The 24,646-nt window shown below is 37.7% G+C and overlaps 1 protein-coding gene and 1 non-coding gene across 7 annotated transcripts in view; one reads left to right on the top strand and one right to left on the bottom strand.

The window, feature by feature from the left end:
• The window catches only part of LOC121367852 (15-hydroxyprostaglandin dehydrogenase [NAD(+)]-like), a 68,494-nt gene that overhangs the window by 23,085 nt on the left and 20,763 nt on the right, over nt 1-24,646 (top strand). For 2 of the 6 annotated variants that reach the window (XM_041492272.1, XM_041492276.1), the window contains exons 4-7: nt 6,999-7,095; nt 7,802-7,878; nt 9,478-9,623; nt 12,683-14,025. The exons of 1 other annotated variant lie outside the window; for it this stretch is intronic. In XM_041492272.1, coding sequence (XP_041348206.1) covers nt 6,999-7,095; nt 7,802-7,878; nt 9,478-9,623; nt 12,683-12,848 — 486 coding nt within the window. In that variant the 3' untranslated portion in view covers nt 12,849-14,025. Of the gene's footprint in view, nt 1-1,319; nt 1,610-4,375; nt 4,500-6,013; nt 6,121-6,998; nt 7,096-7,801; nt 7,879-9,477; nt 9,624-12,682; nt 14,026-24,646 lie in introns of those variants that run through there. 3 more of the 6 variants (XM_041492271.1, XM_041492275.1, XM_041492273.1) reach the window with 3 other exon arrangements.
• Nucleotides 16,085-16,157, bottom strand: Trnar-ucu. The gene has a single exon. It is a non-coding gene; the product is annotated as a tRNA-Arg (tRNA).

Here is a 24,646-nt window from a genome sequence, read left to right as displayed (position 1 = left end):
ACATGTACATAATTATAATGTACACACTTTATTCATACACTTCACATTCATAACAATATATATAATTTACACTACACATATTGAACACACTTTTCTTTGTTGTACATATAACCTACACTATGCATTCATTAATATAAATGTATTATACATTCCACAATTATATGTATGATCTACACTGCACATTCATTACTATACATATAAAACGGAATGTGTTGTCTATATTATATGAATAATAATGAACTGGGAGTGCAGATTATGTGTATGGTAACGAATGGGGAGTGCAGGTAGTGTTTATAGTATTTAATACGTAGTTTAGTTTCATAATGAATGGGGAGTGTAGAAAATATGTATAATAATGAATGGGGAGTGCAGATTATATGTATATGTTAAAACACAAAGTGCCATTTGGCAGGATTGTCAATTGATAGTAATGAATGGGGAGTGTATATTATATGTATAATAATGAATGGGGAGTGCAGGTTATATGTATAGTAATGAATGGGGAGTGTAGATTATATGTGTAATAATGAATGTGGAGTGCTGATTATATGTATAGTAATATATGGTAAGTATACGCTACATGTATAAGTAATAGTAATGAATTATATGTATAATAATGAAAGGGAAGTGCAGATTATGTGTATAATAATGAATGTTGATGGTAGGTTATATGCATAATAATCCTAGATCGACCGCGCATCAGGCGAGCGCTTTACCACTTAGCTAGGTTACGCCGCTTGTGCTTCGAGATAATCATGCATGTATACGTTATAAATGTAACTTGTACACATGGTTAGTATCGTGGTATTTGTATATTATTTTTTTATACTCTGATATCCACATATGTTACTAACATGTACCAAAATTAAGTTACCATTATTTGATCATCATTCTTCTGTTTTTTAAGTATAATAATTTTCCATTTTTAATCACACATGATGAGTTATTATTTGCAAGGGCGGATCCAAGAAAGTTTTGGACTCTTTGGATCCGCCCCTGATTCAAATACCCAACACCTTCGTTTAGATTCGCCACCGAGATTTATACCAACTTTTACAAAGTGCACTGGCCATGCAAACATCAAAAACAGTCAAAACATGTAATTATGTCAGTGCTTAAACATTATTATAGCCTACATCTAATGGGGGAGTGCATATCATTCAGAGGTAGTGCATATTATACATATAATATAGATTGGGGTAGTGTATATTACAGGTATAATATGCACTGGGATGTGCTATTTCTACGTATAATGTTGACTGGGGAGTGCAAATGCAGGTGATTGCAAATTATATGTGACACCGGTTTGTTGTATTTTATACTGAGGTACTGCCGTACCGTCAACTTTACATCTTTATCATTGTATATGTCTGGACAGCACCTGTAGCAATAGCGGACATACTGCTAATATTTTTGAATTGTCAGACAACGCCTGTAGCATTAGTGTGTATACTGCTAGCACCTTTGAACTGTCAAACAACACAATTAATGAAAACAGAAGAGTTAAGCTCTTACGATGGAAATATCTAACAAAGTATTTTTCATAACGGGGGCGTCTCGAGGCCTTGGCAGGGGAATGGCAGAAGCGGCACTGAAAAGGGGCGCAAAGGTAAGCCTAAACGAATTTCTGACTATAGTTAAACTAGTTTTATTCATAACTGCAATGTACTGAATTGAGATTGGTGTAAGGATATTTCGCTTTCTTGATGTATATCCTATTGTGACTTTTGTTCATATTGCCGGTAATAGTCAAACGTCTGGAGTTCTAGAGGACAGCCTAATACTTCGTCTCAGTCTAATGAAAAGAATTGTCAATAGGAACTGGAACTGGCGATTAACGTGCACATTCAGTGTAGCGCACGCCTATCTTGGGCACAGGTACCGGCCTCGGCCGGTTTCTCTGCCCAAGACAGGAAAGGTGGGGGGACATGCGCTGGCAGGTGCAAGGGACCGTGGTCGGTAGCAGAGGCGGGGGTGGGTGGGGTGGGGGTTGGGGGTGTGGGTGGTAGTGGGGGGGGGGGGGGGGTGGTGGTTGGTGCTATGGAATTTGGAATGTCCCGTAGGATTAAAGAAAGAAAGAAATGTTTTATTTAACGACGCACTCAACACTTTTTATTTACGGTTATACGGTTAAGGACCACACAGATTTTTTAGAGGAAACCCGCTGTCGCCACTTCATGGGCTACTCTTTCCGATTAGCAGCAAGGGGTCTTTTATTTGCACTTCCCACAGGCAGAATAGCACAAACCATAGCCTTTGTTGAACCAGTTATGGATCACTGGTCGGTGCAAGTGGTTTACACCTACCCATTGAGCCTTGCGGAGCACTCACTCAGGGTTTGGAGTCGGTATCTGGATTAAAAAACCCATGCCTCGACTGGGATCCGAACCCAGTACCTACCAGCCTGTAGACCGATGGCCTAACCACGACGCCACCGAGGCCGGTCCCTAGGATTAAGTCCAAAGAGAAAGGGTGCGCGTTTCTGATGAAGGTAGTTAGGCGTAATTTGAAACGGTCGATCTAATGGAAAGGGTTAGGAGCTACGAATAGGTTTGGATATTAGTAGGCCGAGAGTAGGCTAGCTCAGCGATTAAGACCTGGCCGGAGTTGGTACGTCTCCTTAGGTTGCCCGTCGGGCCCTTAAAAGGGCCTGAACTGTTCAGTTCGCTGTCAACATTCTAACGTAACTGTTGTAATTCCTTGTCCAGCAAATCGGAACATCGCTGATAGGATCATGCCGAGTGCACTCTTCATACGAGTACTAGACATTGTTACCGTTTAGATAAATTTTGATTGGCCAATAGCCAATACATACCACAAGTACACCGTCTCATTTGCGGGTAAATACAGAATTTGCCAGGGTGTACGAAATGTCACGTGACTTGCTCGACTGGTTGTACGAAAATACAAACTGCGGATGACGAAATTTTCTCCAACACGCCTCACTGATTAAATTTGTTAAAAGACTTGAATTCATTATGAATGGGAATACCACAATTCGGTAAATTTAATTTCTTAAGCACGTTTGGCAAAAAATGTGCTGAACTGTAGTTTTTCGGGTATTAAAATCTAATGCTAGAATATAGCATTACGTAATCAGTTACCGTGGTAGAACTTGGGCTAATTATCACGAACATATTTTAAGTAATAACTCGACATGCTTTTTAAAAAGTTCTACAAGTTAGTACAACACAACAAATATTTCTGTTCGGCTGCAGATGTTCAATTTTGTTTTTCCGATACGATTTCATCATAATCGTAAACGTTTAAAACACGCAAGATAATAAGGCGCTAAGAGTTGTCTCCCTTGCGAAACACACGCGTGTATCGAGGCTCTAATAGACCAAATCAATTCCTATTGCGGATAATATTAACGTTTACTAATAAAACTGAGATAAGCAGCGTATCAAAAACCCCAGGAAGTACAGCAATAAAACGTGTGGTATCTAATCTACCTCAAAGAAAATGGGTGGGGTGGGGGGTCACATACTATTTAAGAGATTTAATTAATGTTTTTAATAGCAACCGTCATTTTTGCTGAAAATTGCAGTTCCATTTTTAGGGGGACCCAACATTAAATTTCAACCTCTGGTGTATACTGCATAACAACTGTATAACAAATAAAAGTGTATTTATTTACTGTCAGTGGATAATAGTATTTGCACAAATAATTAATGTCACATATTACTACCATTCACACCTATAACTGTTTTTATTCGGTAAATATTTGACATGGAACTATCTTCTTTGGTACCATGCAACCTCGAAATGGTTTCAGGGTAAAACCACCCGGAATCCTTGTTGACACTCTTAATACCCAAACAGCTAACAAAAAAGCTGTAAATACCTTGCATAGCAACTAAGTTATTTGTTTACAAAAAAAATCCAATATATTCTGAGGCATTTGATGTTATTATTAAACACAAACTCAAAATGTGTGTGTACTTTATTTAAAACTTTGACTGTTAATGTAATTTTAGTTTACTTACAAAAAACAGATCTAAAAGGTAATAAATTCGTTACGCGGGTTTTTGACAGGGCGTACGGGATTGTACACCTTGTCAAAAACCTGAGTAACTAATAGTACAATCACAATATATTTGTTCTCTATTAGTGTATCCATTCACACTTTCTCTATGTTTGGTCCACGATCGATTTGGACAGGTTTGGCAATGTAATTATTAAATAGGCCTACATGACAGCCTGCAATATGGGGCTGGTTATATAAACAAAACCAAAACAAGTATATTTGTTAAAAAAAACATTACATGACTGGCGTTACCAGTTGCATAGTACTTGATAAATACGAACAATGCACAAAGTAAATAATATGAATAAATAAACATCGATTGGATAGATTTATTCCCTTTTTCAGGTTTTTATTGCAGGTTCCAATGCAAAAACCGGCGAGGAGACCTTAGCAGCCCTACAAAAGGAATACGGAGCTGACAATGTTAGATTCGGAAAATGCGACGTTAGCAATAAAGATCAATTTACAGGTCAGGCCCCTGTTTCACAAAACATCGTAAGTTACGTCTGCTACTAGCAGTTATACCAGCCGTGCGTTTACACGTGTTTAGCATCAATTTCATGCAGAAAATTACGGAAGCTGGAGTATTTAAAAGACAAAAGAAAATGAAATATGTGCTCTTCTAACTATATTTGTTGAACTATAATAGTAATAAGAAGAATCATAGATTTACGTTTACGTGCAAAACGTAACTTACGATGTTTAGTGAAATAGGCTCCAGGGGTCCATTTCACAAAACATCGTAAGTTTACGCCTGTGACTAGCTGTTATACCGGTTATATGTTTACACGTGTTTTGACATCGGTGTGTGCAGAAAATTACATCATTATGGAAGAGTGAGCATTTTAAGGAGAAAAGAAAATGAAATATTGTACTTCAAACTATATTTACTGTATTTTTAATAATAATAAAAATTGTGGTTTAGTCGTAGATTTATGTTTACGTGCAAAACTACGATGTTTTGTGAAATTGGGCCCTGTTCTTTATTGTAACTACTGGTTTCGGTTTCCAGTTTATTATTTTTGAAATGATCCTATGCCAAGCATTGCGATTCAATTCATAAAAGAAAATAGAAAATGTATTTTGTGTTTGGAACAGGCAGTAACGTACTAAAAGGGGATTTTATCTTTAAATGAAAGGCATATTTGGGCGATTTTTATATTTATTTATTTGTTTTTATTACTTTATTTTTAATGTTTGCCTCGGTTTAAATCTGCTATCCGGAGTATATTTTTACCTTTTTACTAGTTATAATAAATCATTCATATTAACTTTCCTTTAGTGGCATGCCATTTTTCGATTTAGTTCATTTTGGTAACTTAAAATTTGGCATTTGCTGTTTGGACACTGAAAGGGCGGGTCACTTCTCTCAACTGTTTAGTGCTACAATGGCGACATATTGTATGTTATATCCAGCTAGTCGACGAAAATATACAATCTTTTTTTTTTTTAAACTAAAGTTCATATATGCATGATACATTAGTAAACGATATGTATGTGGCATGGGGATGTGAGACCGTAGCTTTAAGGCTGAAATTTGTAGCATTCGTAAATTATATATGGGACACAACACATTTGTAATCGGTTATTTACCGTGTGTACTGTACTAACATTCGTATACTTTCAGCTACCTTTCAGTCGGCAGTGAATAATTAGTAAACGATATTTATGTGGGATGGGGATGTGAGACAGTATCTTTAAGGCTGAAATTTGTAGCATTCGTAAATTATATATGGGACACAACACATTTGTATTCGGTTATTTACCGTGTGTACTGTACTAACATTCGTATACTTAGAAATACCTTTCAGTCGGCAGTGAATAATTAGTAAACGATATTTGTGTGGGATGGGGATGTGAGACAGTATTTTTAAGGCTGAAATTTGTAGCATTCGTAAATCATATATGGTTCCTGCTAAGAGAAACAGCAACACAGTATTATTTAGTTATTTACTGTGTGTACTAACATTCGTATAATTTCAGCTACCTTTCAGTCGGCTGTGAATAGTTTTGGTCAGATTGACGTGATGGTGAATAACGCAGGAATACTGAATGAGAAGACGTGGGAATTGATGATAGCGATCAATGTGGTACGTATTAGTATTATGGTAATCGGTGATTTGTTTCGTAGTAATAACTGGAGAGTGCGAATTTGTTACCTGGTTGGCACAAGACGGAGTATTAGGTCGCTGTTGTATTTTCGCTTGGTTCTTTTGAAATTTATTATTTCCAGTGTTGATGAGTAATCTATCTGCAAAAGGGCGGGATTTAGTTCAGTCGGTTGAATGTTCGTTTGAGGTGCTTGCGTCGCAGGATCGAACTGTCTCGGTGGATCCATTCCAACCAGTGCACTACAACTGGTCAATGTCCGTGTTTTATACATTCTTGTCTGTGGGAAAGTGCATATAAAAGATCCCTTGCTGCATTAGAAAAAATATAGCAGGTTTCCTCTGATGACTACGAGTCAGAATTACCAAATCTTACCAATAGCCGATGATTAGTTTATCAATGTACTCTAGTGGTGTCGTTAAACAAAACAAACAAACTTTCTATCTGCAAAAATGGCGTCTTTGATAGTGTTCTACGTACAATAACTACCGATAGAAAAGACTGACTGCAACCAAAACTCTCAGGAAGTTAATCGTGTTATTGATATTCAATCTAACATTACTGACATTCAGTCACACATTACTGACATTCAATCACACATTACTGACATTCAATCAAACATTACTGACATCCAATCACACATTACTGACATCCAATCACACATTACATTACATCTATGTACTTTGTGAGGCTAAAAAAGTGACTGAAATTTGGTCTATAATTCGAAGTTGTTGAATTCTGTTTTCTCAGTATATAAGCAAGTATTAGAAATGATTTACATTGCCCTTCACGAGGTCTTCATAAAGAGATATATCTAATTTGATTGTGTTTAAATCTGATGACATTCTTTTAATTTCAGAATGCAGTTATTTGGGGAACTAATTTGGCCATTAAACACATGCGTAAGGATAAAGGAGGTAGAGGAGGGGTGATAATAAATATGTCTTCGGTAGCAGGTGAGTAATAATAAGTAATATTAATTACATAAGGTATATATGACAGATACATCAACCTCCACTGAGAGGATTTGACCCACGAACTCTCTGTATGAGAGTTCCAGTGCTCAACCAACTGATCTAATATGTATAGGCAACTGGTTGCGCAAATCAGCAAAAATTATCCTAAGCCCTTAGTCGTCCAGTGTGTCACCCCTTGACTGACGTTGGAGGCGTTGTGGCATGACTGGTTAGTCTTTCCTGGCGCACGGGGAAACACATTTGTACATTTGGACACACTGATGACCCAGGGGCCTGAAGGTGGGACACATTAAGCCAATTTTTAGAAAACATTCTTCTCTACATCCAGAAATGCTGTAACAAATAGCCTTCCTATAATATGAAAAATCAAAAGATGGTTATCTAATGTTTTAATTGCATTAATGTTTGTCCCGTAGAAGTGGTGACGTTTACTATAGTTATAGAGAAATGCGTTATATATATATATATATATATATATATATATATATATATATATATATATATATATATATATATATAATAATAAGAGTTTGTGCCTCACTATGGTGTGTTGCAACCCCAGCTCCACCCACACATCCCTTTACATATCGTTCCTACGATTATGCCTTAAACCGTTTGAACTAGATACGGCCCTGGGAACCTGTTCTTTTAAACATTTTCTTTTCTTTCTTTTTTTCTTTTTCAGGTTTGGCACCATGTTCCTTTTTTCCGCTCTATGCAGCTACGAAACATGCGATAGTTGGATTTACTAAAAGCTGGGCGGTTAGTAGAACTCATTTATATATTCGAGAGTGGGACCTTAAATCAGTGGTAAAGTACTCGCCTGATGCGCGGTCGGTCTGGGATCCATTCCCGTGGGTAGGCCCATTGAGCTATTTCTCGATCCAGCCAGTGCACCACCACTGGCATATGAAAGGCCATGTTATGTGATACCCTGTCTGTGAAATGGCGTATATAAAATATCCCTTGCTACTAATGGAAAAATGTGTAGGATTTAACTTTATTTATCTATTCTGTGCAAATCTAGGTTAGATTTCAACTTAAACATTTTCGTAATACGAACGAGTCTACAAAAGCAGAAAAAATTATTCTTTTAAATTTATTCTTAGATTATCTTTAACCATTTTACTTTTCAATAATCCTACCAAATAACGGGGTAGAGTATGGGGGGGGGGGGGGGGGAGGTGTCGGCGACTAGGGTGTGTGCTTGTTGAACACCCAAGCGTGTGGGATATCACTAAATTGTAAGGTGCCACATTTCCACCTAAGTGCTTTGTGTGATATAAAGTAGCACAGAAATTAGAGAGACTAAGTATATAGGTATTAGCAAGTACTTTATATAAACAATAAAATGCACACAAACACACACACACACACACACACACACACACACACACACACACACACACACACACATTGCTGCTCTGTCATATGCCAATAAGTGGGTCCACTGTGTTTCATGATTGGTATATTACAGAACATAGTGAGCTAGTTGTTAGTAAGTAATAAGAACAGTTTGTGTGGCATCTGTGAGTTTCTTCTCTAGCATTCTAGACGAAGTGTCACAATGACTTATGTTTGACATCCAGTAACAGGGCTCAATAATTAAAGCGAGGATAATTTAAGGAACGTTTTATTTAATTACCCAAAAGCTAAAAGTAGTAGCCATTTTGCATAAAATTAGCAACGGGCTAATGTGGCAATGGACAGCCTGGTGAGCGCTGCAGTAGCCAGTGATCTAATAATAGAAGTTGAGAGCAAAGAGTCCATAACTGTTATTATTTGTTATGTATAGTCCGGAGGCGGATCTAGGGGGGGGGGGGGGGGGCTAAATTTTGCGACAGTTATAATTTTATTATATATTAATTTTTATCCCCCTCCAAACCTCCCCCAAAGTTCCCTTGGCATTCCGCCTCACGTCATTGGGGCCCCCTAAATGGATTTTCTGGATCCGCCACAATAGTCTATGGAAGAAAGGGATAATACATGCTACATGCATATCAGTCAGTTATTTGAGAAAACCTCGATGGGATGTCGATTTTTGCCTACCACTGAGGTTTGTAGAGCTAACAGTTGTTGACATTATAAGGCAGTTCACGACTGGTATATCAAAGGCCGTGGTATGTGCTATCCTGTCTCTGGAATGGTGCATATTGAAGGTCTCTTGCTACTAATGGAAATATTACCAAATGTTTGATATCCTATAGCTGATGATTAATGAATCAATGTGTTCTAGTGGTGTCGTTACACAAAACACTTTATAAGGGAGACTGTAATTCATGAAATTATATGACAAGTCAATGTAAATTAGGACTATAATATTTTACTTTTTAAAATTGATTTTCTTTGCAAATGTTCCAGTCAAATCCAAATATGCCCAGCATGGGAGTGAGGTTGGCCTGCCTGTGTCCATCTGCTGCAGACACAAATATGATTCATCCAAAACCAGATGAATGTCTTTGCTACGACGGTCTAATGGCCTATCTCGACGTTGTTGAAATCATTCCGTAAGTAGACGTTTCAATCATTGAATCGGTTTATTTTCCTATTTATATCCAGTTATTGTTCAAGCATGCTGCCCTGGGCACACACCTCAGCTATCTAAGCTATCTATCTGCTCAAGGACAGGCGTTATACTGTCTAGTGAGAGATGAGTCGACACAATGGAATTACACCTTATTATTGAGCCGTTAAACTATAGCTCTGGGCTCTGTTCCACAAAACGATCTTAGCGCTAAGGTCACGTTAAGTGCATATGTTAGTTGTGCAGTTACGGTGATCTTAGGGCTAAGATCGCTTTGTGGAACAGGGCCCTGGAACCAATTTCAAAAAACATTGTAAGCTTACGTCTGCGACTAGCAGTTTTATCAGTCGTATATGTTTGCCATTTATTTCATGCAGAAAATTACATTATTACGGAAGATGGCGCATTTTAAAGACAATTTAAGAAAATGGAGAGCCATTCTTTAGTCGTATATTTAATTACGTTTACATACAATATGGTTTGTGAAATCGGACCCTGGCTGGAGGCTAGTACCTGGGTGCGAACCAATACCTACCAACCTTCAATAGCTTTGTTGGACGTCATTTTTCACAAAATGCATTTTTTCACACTTGCGAAGAATCCGGCCGCATTTTTCACAGAATTGGAACGCAGTTTTCACATTTTCGTGAAATATGCGTTCACTATCTTTTCACCATGTACCATGAAAACGCCTTTTTTACTTCCCGTAAAATACTCTAAACTGATTTTTTCATGTTATCATCGGCTATTGGACGTCAAACATATGGTCATTCTGACACTGTTGGTTTTTTTTAAGAGGATACTCACTGTCGCCACATAGGCTACTCTTTTATGACAGACAGCAAGGGATCTTTAATTTGCGCTTCCCACAGGCAGGATAGCACAAACCATAGCCTTTGTTGAATCAGTTATGGATCACTGGTCGGTGCAAGTGGTTTACACCTACCCATTGAGCCTTGCAGAGCACTCACTCAGGGTTTGGAGTCGGTATGTGGATTAAAAATCCCATACCTCGACTGGGATCCGAACCCAGTACCTACCAGCCTGTAGACCGATGGCCTAACCATGACGCCACCGAGGCCGGTCACCCTAAATAGATTACAAAATGTAGCGAAAACGCATTTTCCACATTAATCTCAATTAAAGGTATATTATCACACCCTCACCTATATTCGTGCTTATATCCAATTAAGGTTCAAGTACGCTCTCCATGGGATACACGCCAGCTGCCTGACTATTGTAGTCCATGAGCCAGAGGCACCAGCCAGAGGAACAAAGGCTCATACGTTTTTTTTTATCAGTCTATGTATGTAGATAATAAAATGAGGTGATAGCCTTCCGTATCGAGTAGCTTTCTGTCATTTTCACCATGAAAATTGAATAGTGTGTGGAAAAAATTCTAAAGCAAATTTTAGGGGAAGGGGAAACTTAATTTGGAATGACTTTCCTTAGAATCACCCTATCATAACAATTCACCACTCAAAATGTGTTTTGAAACTCTCTAATGAACACATATCACAATATGCAAATGAACCGCAAAAGTAGGTCACCAGAGGTCAAAAGGTCATCGATTTTGGGTCGAGCTAAAAATTTGCGGATTTCAGCTTTGCCTCGTCATCTACTGGGACATTTGCCAAAATCAGGCCTAGAAATGACTGGAAACTGTCTTAGAAGGAATTTCCATCAATTTAAAGGCACCCATGTTCAGCAATCAAGAAAAATATTGAAACGGAAACAAAAACAACCTCTGATTTAGCCTAAGTGTTCAGCTCAAGCCAAGTAAACCCGTGTATTTGATCAGGAGTGTGCGGTATTTAGCTCAATCGATTGAGTGCTCGCCCGAGGTGCTTGCGTCGCAGGATCGAACAACCTCGGTGGATCCATTCAACTCATTGGTTTTTCTAGTTCCAACCAGTGCACCACAACTGGTCAAAGGCCGTAGTATGTGCTTTCCTGTCCGAGATGTGAGATAAATGGCAAAGCGGTCGTTTGATGCGCAGTCGGTTTGGGATCGATCTCTGTCGATGGGCCCATTGGGCTATTTCTCGTTCAAGCCAGTACACCACAACCGGTATATCAAAGGCTGTGATAATGTGTGCTATCCTGTCTGTGCGAAAGTGCATACAAAACTCCCTTGCTGCTAGTGGGAAAATGTAGCAGGTTTCCTCTGTTGACTATGTGTCAGAATTAACAAAAGTTTGACATCCAATAGCCGATGATTAATTAAGCAATGTGAAATTTGAAAGCATTATACTGCTGAGGCAGATTTACGTTTAGGTTACGCTTAGACAACGTGTTTTACGTTAAAAACCCATTATAACCACAGGTCGACTCCAAAATCCACGGTTAATCTAGATTTAGGTAATACGTTGAAAATGTCTTTAGCCTAAGATTACCTCCTAAACCCAATGTTAGCCCGAGTTTAAACAAGTCGTTGAAAACCTTATATAAAATCGGGCCAACTCTAAAATCCATGGTTAGTCTAGGTTTGGATAATATATTGGAAACCTTTTCAGTCCTACGTTATTTCCAAAATCCAGATTAACCTAGATTTGAGCTGCATGTTAAAACTATATATTGCCCAGTGTTATATCCAAAATATTATATAACCCAGGTTGTTTCCAAAGTCTAAGGTTAATGTAGTTTTAGGCAACACGTTGAAAACTTTACAGTGGTGTAGGAAGGTGCCAAAACGTGTGTGTGTGTGTGTATGGGGGGGGGGGGGGGGGCATTATATTTACACGCTTTTACACTATTATAAAGCAAAAGTAAAGCAAAATATCTGAAAAGTAGGGGGCACATGCCCCCCCCCCCCCCCCCCACCCCCCGTTTCCTACGCCAGTGTTTTATATGGTCGTCTGCACCAACAAGAGTTAACCCAGGTTTAGGCAACACGTTGAAAACTTTATATAGTTTTCTCCACAATCCTGAGTTAACTTAGGTGTAGGCAACACGTTGCAACCCTTGACCCTGTCCCACAGATGTACAGATCTAAATTGTCTCTGATGTCAATCTGAATGTTTTGTACATGTTTCATTCCAGAGTGTCTGCTGTGGGTGATGTCTTTATCAAACTGGTTCAGGACGAGGACAGCAATGGGAAGCTGATGGTCATCACGCCAGGGTCAGATTCGTTTTACACGGAACAGATGCTTGATCCGCCGCTTGTGATGCCAAAGCTTGATACTAGTCAAGATGCAAAAAAATAGATCAAAGTGGCCTGGGTTGTGTGATCGGCCTAAAGCTGATAGACTCTAGGTTCATATCCCAATGCCGGCTGTCAGTTAGAGTGATTTTTACCGACCCAATGACCACTGCACAGACTTCTCTCTCACTACAGCGTTCTTGAACCGTAATTCGATTTAAGTACGAAATCAAGTTTAATATACCCAGCGAATGAAATAAAGCATAGGTTGTCAAATAGACGCATAATTATTTTTGTGAAAACCTGTCTACTTATTTGTTCTTATGTTGATATATTGGCCCGCCTTACAGACTTATTATGGTTAAAATGGTTGAGGTATTTGTGGGTGACCCCCCCCCCCCCCCTCCGCCGTTCCCCATATAAAATCCTCACTATGTTAGGATGATATCTCCTTCCTAATTCGTCTTTAGGTTACACTGTACCAAAGCAGAAAGCTCTATCTCAAAGTTCAAATATTTACAGAGTAACATCAGCTGCTGGTCTGGTTGGTAGTAATATGTATCGTTGATTATTTATGCAAATATTATTATCCAATAAATAAATACACTTTTATTTAGTACCGGTATACAATTGTTACACCAGTGCATATTACCCCCAAAAAGGAAAATGCGATTTTCAGCAAAAATGAGTGTTGCTAATGAAAATATTAATAACATCTCTTAAATGGTATATACATGAGCCCCATTTTATTACAGGTAGATTTAATTTGAGGTGCAACACGTTTTATTTATGTACAGTACTGCTTGGATGAGTAGGCGTGCTGCTCATCGTTTTATTGGTAAACGTTAACAGTATTGGCTTTAGGAAGATATTTGGCACAATGGTACCTTTGTGACTAGCTAGCGCTACATCTAAGACAGGCTACGTTTTATTAATTTAGACTACAAAGCCGATTTTTTGTACAGAACAGAGTTCAATGGATATTTTGAAAGATGTGATAGCATACACTGACTATCAAAACAGTAATTAATGATACCATGCAAGAATAAATTCAACAAACAAATTATCAATTTAATATTTTAATACTAACAGGAAGGAAAGGAAGTTAAATATATTATTTAATCATTGGTGGAGTTACCAATGATACTTTTTGTTATGTTTAGTAAAATTATATTGGCAAATTTGTAACAATTTCGAAAACGTAAACATTATAAGTTAGTTAATAAACATATTCAAATCTTCGATTTCTGTTTTTTCTCTTTTACGTGCTTTTATTTTCAGCTAGTTTGAAAATGATTATATCAGATTTAGTTTTTTGTTTTGTGTTCTCTGACACTTGTCTTTTTGTAAAATAACATTGCTATTAGCTCTCAGACAACATCGTGAAGATTCAAGTTATGCTTGTCCAATATGAATTTGAACTATCCGTGACATGAACAGAAGGTCTGAGACCACACTTAAGTAAAAGTTATGTTTATCCACATTGTAACAATAGGTGTATCGGTTTTATTAATCGCGGTAGCCAGTGGTATTTTTACAATAAACTTAACATACCTGGAATCGGTCAACCCTCGCAATGATTATACCTCTTGTTGTCCAGCTGTTTTTGCTATATCAATGTAAAGAAACAGACACCCATAGCAATGCATTTCACACAAATATTGCATGACGTCCATGTGCCGTGTATGCAGTATCCAATATTAACAAAGTGCACAGATCCATAAATAGTAGCCCAGTGGAACAGTGATACCGTTGGGCTATTTCTCGTTCCAGCCAGTGCACTACCACTGGTATATCAAAGGCCGTGGTATGTGCTATCCTGTCTGTGGGATGGTGCATATAAAATATCCCTTGCTACTAATGGAACAATGTAGCGGGTTTCCTCTCTAAGACTATATGTCAAAATTACCAAATGTTTGACATCCTTCTTATGCGTTCAGTTTCTGTATGCTCCTTGAATTCAAACCGTGAGTTTTACCGTCTCCATGAAATCCAGCCAGGAGCAGGTCGTCTCTTTCGCCCTAAAGGTTTTCTTCGATTTTTCTGGGTTGTGTCCAGATGTTTTCTCTGATACTGTCATATGTTGAACATCTTTGCAGTACATGCTCTGGAGTTTGGGTTCAGTGTTACAGTGGCACTGAGGTGTTGTTACCACTTTGCGTTTATAGATATGTGCACCGAGTCTGCAGTGCCCTGTCCTCAGTCTGAATATCATTGTTTGTTCTCGTCGGTTTAGGTGTATGATGGGGTTACTTGGATAAGTACTTCTTGCCCTTGTTTTGCAGGCTGTGTTGAACTTCCCTTTTATGAGAGTCTCCATCTCAGGAAGTGAAACTCTGTGACGGTGTTGTTGGCATTCAGATGCTTGTTTGGCTAGGTTGTCTGCAGTCTCGTTTCCTGTGATTCCACAGTGTGCTGGAATCCATTGAAGTGCAGCATTGTTGGTTCTGGATATGATACTGGGCTGGTGTTTGAAATTTCTGGTGGCAATATCTTGGGACTCATTTTGGACTGATTGAAGTACTGATTTGCAGTCGATGAAGAAGACGATGTTAGTGTTTGATATGGCTTGTTTTATGAGAAGAGATGTTGCTGCTAGAATGGCTGCTTGTTGCTCGAATCTATAGTTTGTTGACAGCTGGCCTGTTTGGGCTGATAGTGACTTAGTTGTTCCGTTCGGATATTGGATGTATGCACTTGCCCCTCCATTTCGGACTGCACCTTGTGATGATCCGTCTGAGTAGACATGAATCCAGTGCTCTGTTGGATAGTGAGTACTTATGTGTTCAAGTGTCAGTGCTTTCTGTGTCACAACTGATTGGTGCGCTTTTGTTTCAATGCCAGGGATGTTCAGGCAGACAGTGATGGTTTGGCATCCAATAGCCGATGATTAATAAATCAATGTTTTCTAGTGGTGTCGTTAAACAAAACAAACTTCATATCCATAAACTGCATCCCCTTCCTTGTGAAAGCCTTGTTAAAGCGACATACTAGTTTATAAACGCTACGGAATATTTCTTATTGGCACCACAGTTTACTTAGATTGTATTTAGTTTATCCATTTTCATATATCTGAAATGTTTCTGGTCATCAGGGTCGGATTTAGACCTTGGGGGTCCCGGGGCACTTCAGGTTCGAGGGCCCCTCAACATGAGGTAGGGGACACCCTGGGCACCCTGTCTTTCTATTTTCTCTTAGTATCCAGGAAATTGCATTTCAGGACATCAAATTTTCAAGAAACTCTTTCTAATCGTATGAGAAAGCAACATTTTATTAGAAGAAGCAAACATTTCTTTTAGACATCCCCGGCGGGATTCGAAGCCGCGACCTCTTGATTAGAAGTCCAGGGCGCTATCCACTGCGCTACGGAGACTTGAAATAACAATACAAAATAACCGTACTTACAAAATATACTGAGGTGTGGTTAAACAAAATAGGCTCTCCACGAGTACTCCGGGCACGGATCGAGTCTAGCAAGATAAGGGCATTCATTTCAGCAGTAACTAATCAATAATACAAGTTACCCAATAATCATATGATCACGTGTCAGTTTCTCTTTTTAATCTGGCCGTCCATCCGTCGAAGGGGTGGGACGTATCCCAGTGGTAAAGCGTCTGCTTGGTGCGCGGTCGGTCTAGGATCGATTCCCGTCGGTGGATCCATTGGGCTATTTCTCGTTCCAGTCAGTGCTCCACAACTGGTGTAACAAAGGCCGTGGTATGTACTATCCTGTGTTGAGTGCGTCGTTAAATAAAACATTTCCTTCCTTCCATTCGTCGATCACAATTCTCGGAACCGAACATATCATCATATTCTCGGAACCGAACATACGGGTACTTCGACCCCTGGCCGCCATTGTTTATCACGTGACGCGGTGAAGCTTCTCCTTAGTTACGTATGGTTTGATAGTGAAATGAGGCAACTTTGGTCGATCATTTACAACAGTTAACGGTCACGATGCCTAACACATGTTGTGCAGTTGGCTGCATAAACCATAACATGATGTTAAAAAAAATATCGTTTTACAAATTTCCAAAAGAAGAGACTAGGCGCCGCTTGTGGGTAGGGTCATTAAAACGACAAACCTGATGGAATTCCATGGCTTCCTTCATAGAATGTGACTACGTTGACTTCAATGTTGTTACTTGTTGACACCAACAGAGATTAATTTAGCAAACAAAATGGTTAAAGCATGTGCAGTGATAAAAATCCCACATTATACTGTAAATAAAATACACAATTCCATCGTCTTCCATGAACCCCCCCCCCCCCCCCCCCCCCCCAACAAAACGATGCATCCAGTTCTTGAATAAAGAGTATATTACTATATTACTTTATCATTACATTTGTGTGGTCTTTATTTTTCATTTAATCTTAGTTGCTTGGATATTATCTATACTTGTATTTATTTTGCCATACCACAGCTACTACATCTTATTTATTTATTTTTTAATTTTAAAATAAAAGTTTATACTGCTAAATTTAACACATATAATAATTATAATATAGGCCTAAATTCTTTTATAATTTTTTTTTTTTTTTTTTGCAAATGTGTCTGTAGCAGACCTGCAGTAAGAAAATATAGGTCTCCCCCCCGCCCCCCCCCTCCGTGTGTTTAGTATTTACTTTGGTGCAGAGGGTAAATAATGTGTGTGCCTTTGTTTCAGTATATATATATGCTAAATTTCTAGGGAAATCACTAATGTGTGTGTCTATACATACATACATACACATATATATATTATATATATATATATATATATATATATATATATATATATATATATATATATATGTGTGTATGTATGTATGTATGTGTGTGTGTGTATATATATCTATATATGTATATGTATACATATATATATATATATATATATATATATATATATATATATATATATATATATATATATACACACATACATACATACACATACATACATGCATACATGCATACATGCATACATATATATATATATATATATATATATATATATATATATATATATATACACACACACACACACACACACACATTAGTGATTTCCCTAGAAATTTGTAAAGGCATGGTAGACCAAACACTTTTGGGGCATTTTCACCATTTTCGGGGCACTTTTTTTCATTAAAAATACACAAAAATTAATTGAAATAAACATTAATGTAATTTATGTGCTTGCTTTAATAAATGAATGGCAAAAGATGTAAAAGGCATATTTGATTAATTAATAATACCTTTTTGGGTGTTTTATAAAGGCAATTTTAGAATTAATTAGTGCAAAAGGCTTATTTAATCTCAGGGCAGCATGGTGCTGATTAAGGCAAGATGTTGCTAGACTATCGAGGCATGGTGCTGCACCGTGCTAAAACAAGCTAGGGAAAACACTACACATACATATACATAAATCTAAAAATACATAAAAATCTATTGTGGATCAATATAAATTTTACTTGTTCAAGTTAGAGGACTTACCTTTTTACATATGTAGTTTTATGTTATTCTACAGTTCAGTGTGTGTGTGTGTGTGTGTGTGTGTGTGTGTGTGTGTGTGTGTGTGTGTGTGTGTGTTCGTGTGTGTAATCTGCTTTAGAAATTGCCTGCAATAAAATGAATGGTCAACTGCCATATCTGATATTTGTTTTCCATTTTGAAAACAGTTTGACATGGAGAATATAGCATTTAACTATCTCATTCATATATTTTCCTTGAATATGCTACATAAGTGCATCTAAATGAGGTAATTTAACCCGGGTTAAAAGCAACTTAGGTTAAATATGTGTAGTCTAGTAGAAGGCATACCGATATAGATCAGTTTATTAACAACCATATTTGCCTCCTTTCTCCAGCTGTATACTATTAAAAATTAGTTTTGTAGATATTACTTAAAATGAACTGCAATAACAATTCCAATACAGCACAAGACTGAACAAGAAAATATCTGCAATATCCATTGAGTAGATATAAAATAACACCAATCTTATACATATATATATTGACCATTATTTACTCAGGTAAGTTTTTGTGTTTTATTACTAAATATACCAGGTTAAACCCTATTATTAAAACATTTGCATGTTTGTTCGACGAGGTAACACTTACGTTTTATTAGGTTGTAGACCTCGACATGAAAATAACTGAGGGAACTGATTATTTGCTCCCTAATGTAGTTTATGGGGGGCAATTTAAAATATTACCATATTGATACTACATGTATATAAATTCACATGCCAAAGGAAACTATATATTATTCTCCTTGAAACTAATCTCAGGTGTGATGGGTAAGTAGAGAGAGATATTGCTCCCCCTAGATGTCAAGGTCTGAGGATGGCTATATTTTATTATTGCTATTTTTTGTTGCCTGCATTCAACCGGTAAGGAAGGGCAACATCATGTGGTAATTTTGCAATCTGTAAAAACAAAAGCATTTCATTATTTCAAGAAACCGTATTTTGTTTTAAGAATAAAATAATGTATTCAGTGGAACATTATACTGTTGCCAATACATCTATATAATAAGAAATGACAATAATACTATTGTAATTTTGAACTTGTAAAGTAACAAATTTGCCATTGTTTAATTATTACATATTATTTGCAAATAAAATAATTATTAAATCATGAAAATAATTAACTTAATCATGCATACAAATTTTATTATAAATACAAATTATATATTTTGTAGCCCACATCATAATTATTATATTAATAATTATCTTATCATTTCAAAATTGTTAAAATTTATAATTAACATTACCTGAAAATTGCATCAACAAAAATTATATTCTGCCCAACCTGCCCTGTCCCCTCGACATTCAAAGTACACGGAAACACATCGGTACTAAATATAGATTATACTAATTCAGATACCCGTTGTTCGTTTCTCTTATATGGCAACCCAAGCTGTTATAATACACATAAGACGTATTGCAACTATGTGTTAGCTACAGAAAATAAATGACAATATGTAAGGCATGTAAAAAGTTAATATGATAACTTTATTCTATGTAAACCAGTAATCACTAAGGCTTTGCTTCACCCCCAAAGACCCGGATGATCGGTAACTAGGCCGTGTGACGTCACGCCGGTTCCGAGAATGGGTACTTCGGCCTTGTTCGCCATTGTTTATCACATGACGCGGTGAAGCTTCTCCTTAGTTACGTATGGTTTGATTGTGAATTTAGTCAACTTTTATCGATCATTTACGACAGTTAACGGTCACGATGCCTAAAACATGTTGTGCAGTTGGCTGCATAAACCATAACATGATGTTAAAAAATATATAGTTTTACGAATTTCCAAAAGAAGAGACCAGGCGCCGCTTGTGGGTAGGGTCATCAAAACGTGACAAACCTGATGGAATTCCATGGCTTCCGTCACAGAATGCGACTACGTTGACTTTAATGTTGTTGCTTGTCGACATTAACAGATGTTAATTTAGCAACCAAAATGGGCGCAATGTAGGTCACTGCGTTTCCTAATGATAAAAATCCCACATTATACTGTAAATAAAATACACAATTCGATCGTCTTCCATGACCCCCCCCCAACAAAACGATGCACCCAGTTCTTCAATAAAGTATATATTCCTTTATTATTAAATTTATGTGGTCTTCATTTTTCATTTAGTCTTAGTTGCTTGGATATTCTCTATACTTGTATTTATTTTGCCATACTTCGGCTACTACATCTTTTTTTTTTTTTAATTTTAAAATAAAACTCTATACCGTTAAATTACACACATATAATAATTATAATATTATAGGCCTAAGTTCTTGTTTAAACTTTAATTTTTTAATTTTTTAATTTTTTTATTATTATTATTATTTTATTTTGGGTGGGGGGGGGGCAAATGTGTCTGTGGCAGGCCTGCAGTAAGAAAATATAGGTTGTTTTCCTCCGTCTCTCGCGCGCTCTCTCCTCCCCCCCCTCTCTCTCTCTCTGTCTCTCTCTATACATATATGTTTCCTCCACCCCAACCTACCAAGACTGTCCCTACCTACTACTAGAGATTTTACTCCCACCCGCACTCCAGATATCGTTCCTACGGATCAGTGCAATTGCCCAAATATATAATGTATTGAACGAAAAAGGTATATTTGTATCTCTGAAACTTATTTAATTTGGTGCAGAGGGTAAATGTGTGTGTGCCTTTGTTTCAGTATATATATATATATATATTGTAACGGGGTTCGCTCCTATTGCACGTTGCCAACAGAACCTTCTAGCTATTAAAGCTATCCCGTAAAACTAACACAAGTACAATACAACAAACCAGTTAAATTAAAGAAAACAACTCTTTTATGTCAACAAGCAGAATAGTGTGTAGTTCACAGTAGTTAACGATCGAACGCGAACCGCGATAATGTCTCTTTAACAGTCTTTGACACAACGGTCTTGTTACTCTGCGTTCCAACAATGTGCACGAGAATATGCACCACACACTAAAACTCGAACCGCAAAATTACACTGGTAGCGTGTAAACAACAACATCTTGAACACCCACTGGTCACGTGTGTATTCAACTGTACAACTGGGTCGGGGCTATCAGTCGGTAGGAAACAGTAGAAAAGGGAAAAAACGAAACTGAAGTGGAAACCATCGGCTATAAGATCAGCCAAACCAACACGGACAGCAAAAGCCTGCACATACTGCTTAAAAAAAACCTAGAAGTAGGAAGCGTAACTAAAACCTGCCAAAAAAAAAATAGACTTCACAGATAAACCATCGGCAAACCTAAACGTAGCGCCAACAACAGTAGCGAACCCCATAGAAGCAACCGCGTCCGCCACACTCGCAAAAAACAAAATGGCCACTAAAAACAACGCAGGTCGCCTACGGCCCCAATCAAGAGTAGGTAATCAGACCAATAAGCCGTACAATAACTACCCACCACCACAAACTAAACCAATAAACGCCCCCAAAATTAATAATAAACCAGACAAAAAAGGCCTTAGCGTTCTCCACTGGAACGCTAAAGGTCTCCACTCAATGGGACATGGTGCCGAACTCATACAACTTATTAGCACCAATAACAACAAACCAGATATCATATGCCTACAAGAAACTTGGCTAGGAACCGGCTCCAAAAAAACAACAAAACCCCCCACCTAAAACCTTCAAAATCCCAGGTTACACAACCTACTATACACATAGAGAGAATAGCACCAGAGGTGGACTAGCCACACTAATTAAAACTACTATACCACATAGCGAAATCAAATACGAGTCAATAAATGTCAATCTAGAAGTCCTAGGACTTACTATACTAAACAGTAAAATGCCTATAGACGTTATCAACGTATATAGCCCACCAGGAACAGCTCATAAACAACTAACGATAAATGACTACAATAAACTTATAAAACCAAACCATAACTTAATACTAGTAGGGGACTTCAACAGTCACAGCCCACTGTGGGGGGGTCAACACTCCGACGCACAAGGAGACATACTGGAAGAATTCATTAACATACACAACCTAGTATGTCTCAACGATGGCAGTAATACCTTCTACCATGATCAATCGCCAAGCTCATCTGCCATCGACCTCACTATAACTTCTAACAACATAGGAGCAAACGCCCAGTGGAAATACTCAATGCCCTCAATAGGGACCACCTCCCCATCTTAATTAACTATAAAAGCAATGTAGAATACGCTGAAGTAGAAAAATTTAGACCTAAATTCAAATTTAGTAAAGCCAACTGGGCAGGTTTTACAAGCGACTGTAGCAAAATTAAACTAGAAGACAACATAACCATTGACGACGCCACTAATAAACTCACCAACGAAATATTTAAAATAGCGGAAAAAAATATACCCAAAACTAAACAGCCCGGTAAAAATAAACCTGTTAGTTGGTGGACGGACGAAATTAAAACAAAGTGCGGCTTCAGAAACAGGATGCGGAAACTCTTAAAAAAAACAGGTAAACAAGAATACCACTCTAAATATAAAATAGCGAAAAATGAAATAGGTAAATTAATTATTGAAGCTAAACAGGCCAGCTGGCAAACATTCTGTGGTGAAATAAATAATAGAACATCAATTAGAGAAATGTGGAAAAAAGTTCAAGCTATTCAAGGACACCGCGCGACCACCACAGTCCTTCAAAAACATAAAACAGCAACCACTAACAAACAAAAAGCCGACCTCTTAAGTAAAACCTTTAGTAAAAATAGCAGTAACGAAAATTTCCCTAAACAATTCCTTGACAAACTCAAGAAAGATAACACCTTACCAAAAACTAGTACTAGTACGGCCAACCATCCTAACACCGACAACCTAGATTTTAATAAACCACTAACATTGCTAGAACTAAAAACCGCTCTTAAAGCCAAAAAAAGTACGCTACTGGAACCGACCAAATTAGCTATACCTTGCTTAAACACATGCCGGATGTAGCCCTAGGGGTAGTGTTATCGCTCTTTAATCGAATCTGGAGGGAGGGCCAAATGCCCGCTGCGTGGAAACATGCAGAATGCTTTAGCCTCCCTAAAGCGGGAAAAGACCACTCCCTCCCAGTGAGTTACAGACCGATAACACTTACGTCCCACATGTGTAAAACGCTGGAAACCATTATCAATAAAAGATTAAACAACTACCTATTAGAAAATAACCTAATTACAAATGTACAAAGTGGGTTCAGAGCCAAACATTCAACAATAGACCAAATAGTCAGACTTCAAAAGAACATAAACGATGCCTTCCGCAAATCTAACAAAGTACTAGCAATATTCATAGATATTGAAAAAGCATTTGATATGGTATGGAGGCAAGGCCTACTTAACAAACTAGAAAATAACGGAATTAAAGGAAACATGTTTAACTTCATCAATAATTTTATCCATAATAGATCAATCTCAGTCAGAGTAAACGGCCACTACTCAAATAAAACAGAAATAATTAATGGAATTCCACAAGGCTCGGTCCTATCACCAACCTTATTTAATATATTTATTAATGACATAAACATAGGACTTAATACTAAAAGCAAAGTTAAATCAACTACTCCGCTAAACACAGCACTGTTTGCCGATGACTGCGCCATCTGGCGCACTGGCAGAGTGATCAAAAATCTATTTACCCTAATGCAAAATGATATGAATAAACTAAATAAATGGGCCCTGGACTGGGGCATTAAACTATCAGAAACTAAAACAGTCTGTATGCTATTTAATAAAGTCAACTCACCAGATAACCACCAGATAACTTCAAATAATAAACCAATTCCAAGAGTCAAAAAATTTTAAATTCCTAGGAGTCACCTTTGACTCAAAACTAACCTTTAGCGACCATACAAATGGTATCATTAAACAAGCTAAAAGTACCCTAAACCTGCTAAGAGCTATTTCAGGCACCAGCTGGGGAGCGCAAACGGAAGCAATGCTTATGGTTTACAAAGCATGTATACTCTCCAAAATAGACTATGGAGCCAAAGCCTACAGCTGCGCCTCCCCAAAGCTTCTGCAAAAGCTCGATATTATCCAAAACCAAGCCCTCAGAACGATAGCTAAAGTCCCAACTAATACTAGCGGCCAAAGCCTAGAACTAGAATTTAACATTATGCTGCTTAAATACCGCCGCAACCTCCAACATCTCAGCTATCACCTTAAAATCCATTCGCTTAACCTAGATCACCCAGTACAGGAACTTACTCTCATAATAGCTAAACCAGGAATAGAATTTAAAACAAATAAAAAAACTCAACGACTCCTTTGCCACTAGGGCTAGTAAACTTGAAATAGAAGTAGGTATCGATAGTACACCAGTGGCACTATACCACCCCAACCAGCCAGTGGACTGCCACACGCCATATCTAATCAAAAAAGCTACCGATGAAACCCCCTTTCCACCATTTAAAA

This window comes from Gigantopelta aegis, chromosome 3 (genome assembly GCF_016097555.1).
Source record: "Gigantopelta aegis isolate Gae_Host chromosome 3, Gae_host_genome, whole genome shotgun sequence".
NCBI classification, from domain to species: domain Eukaryota; kingdom Metazoa; phylum Mollusca; class Gastropoda; order Neomphalida; family Peltospiridae; genus Gigantopelta; species Gigantopelta aegis.
Note: the sequence above shows the minus strand (reverse complement) of the source record. Positions and strands in the feature narration are given on the sequence as shown.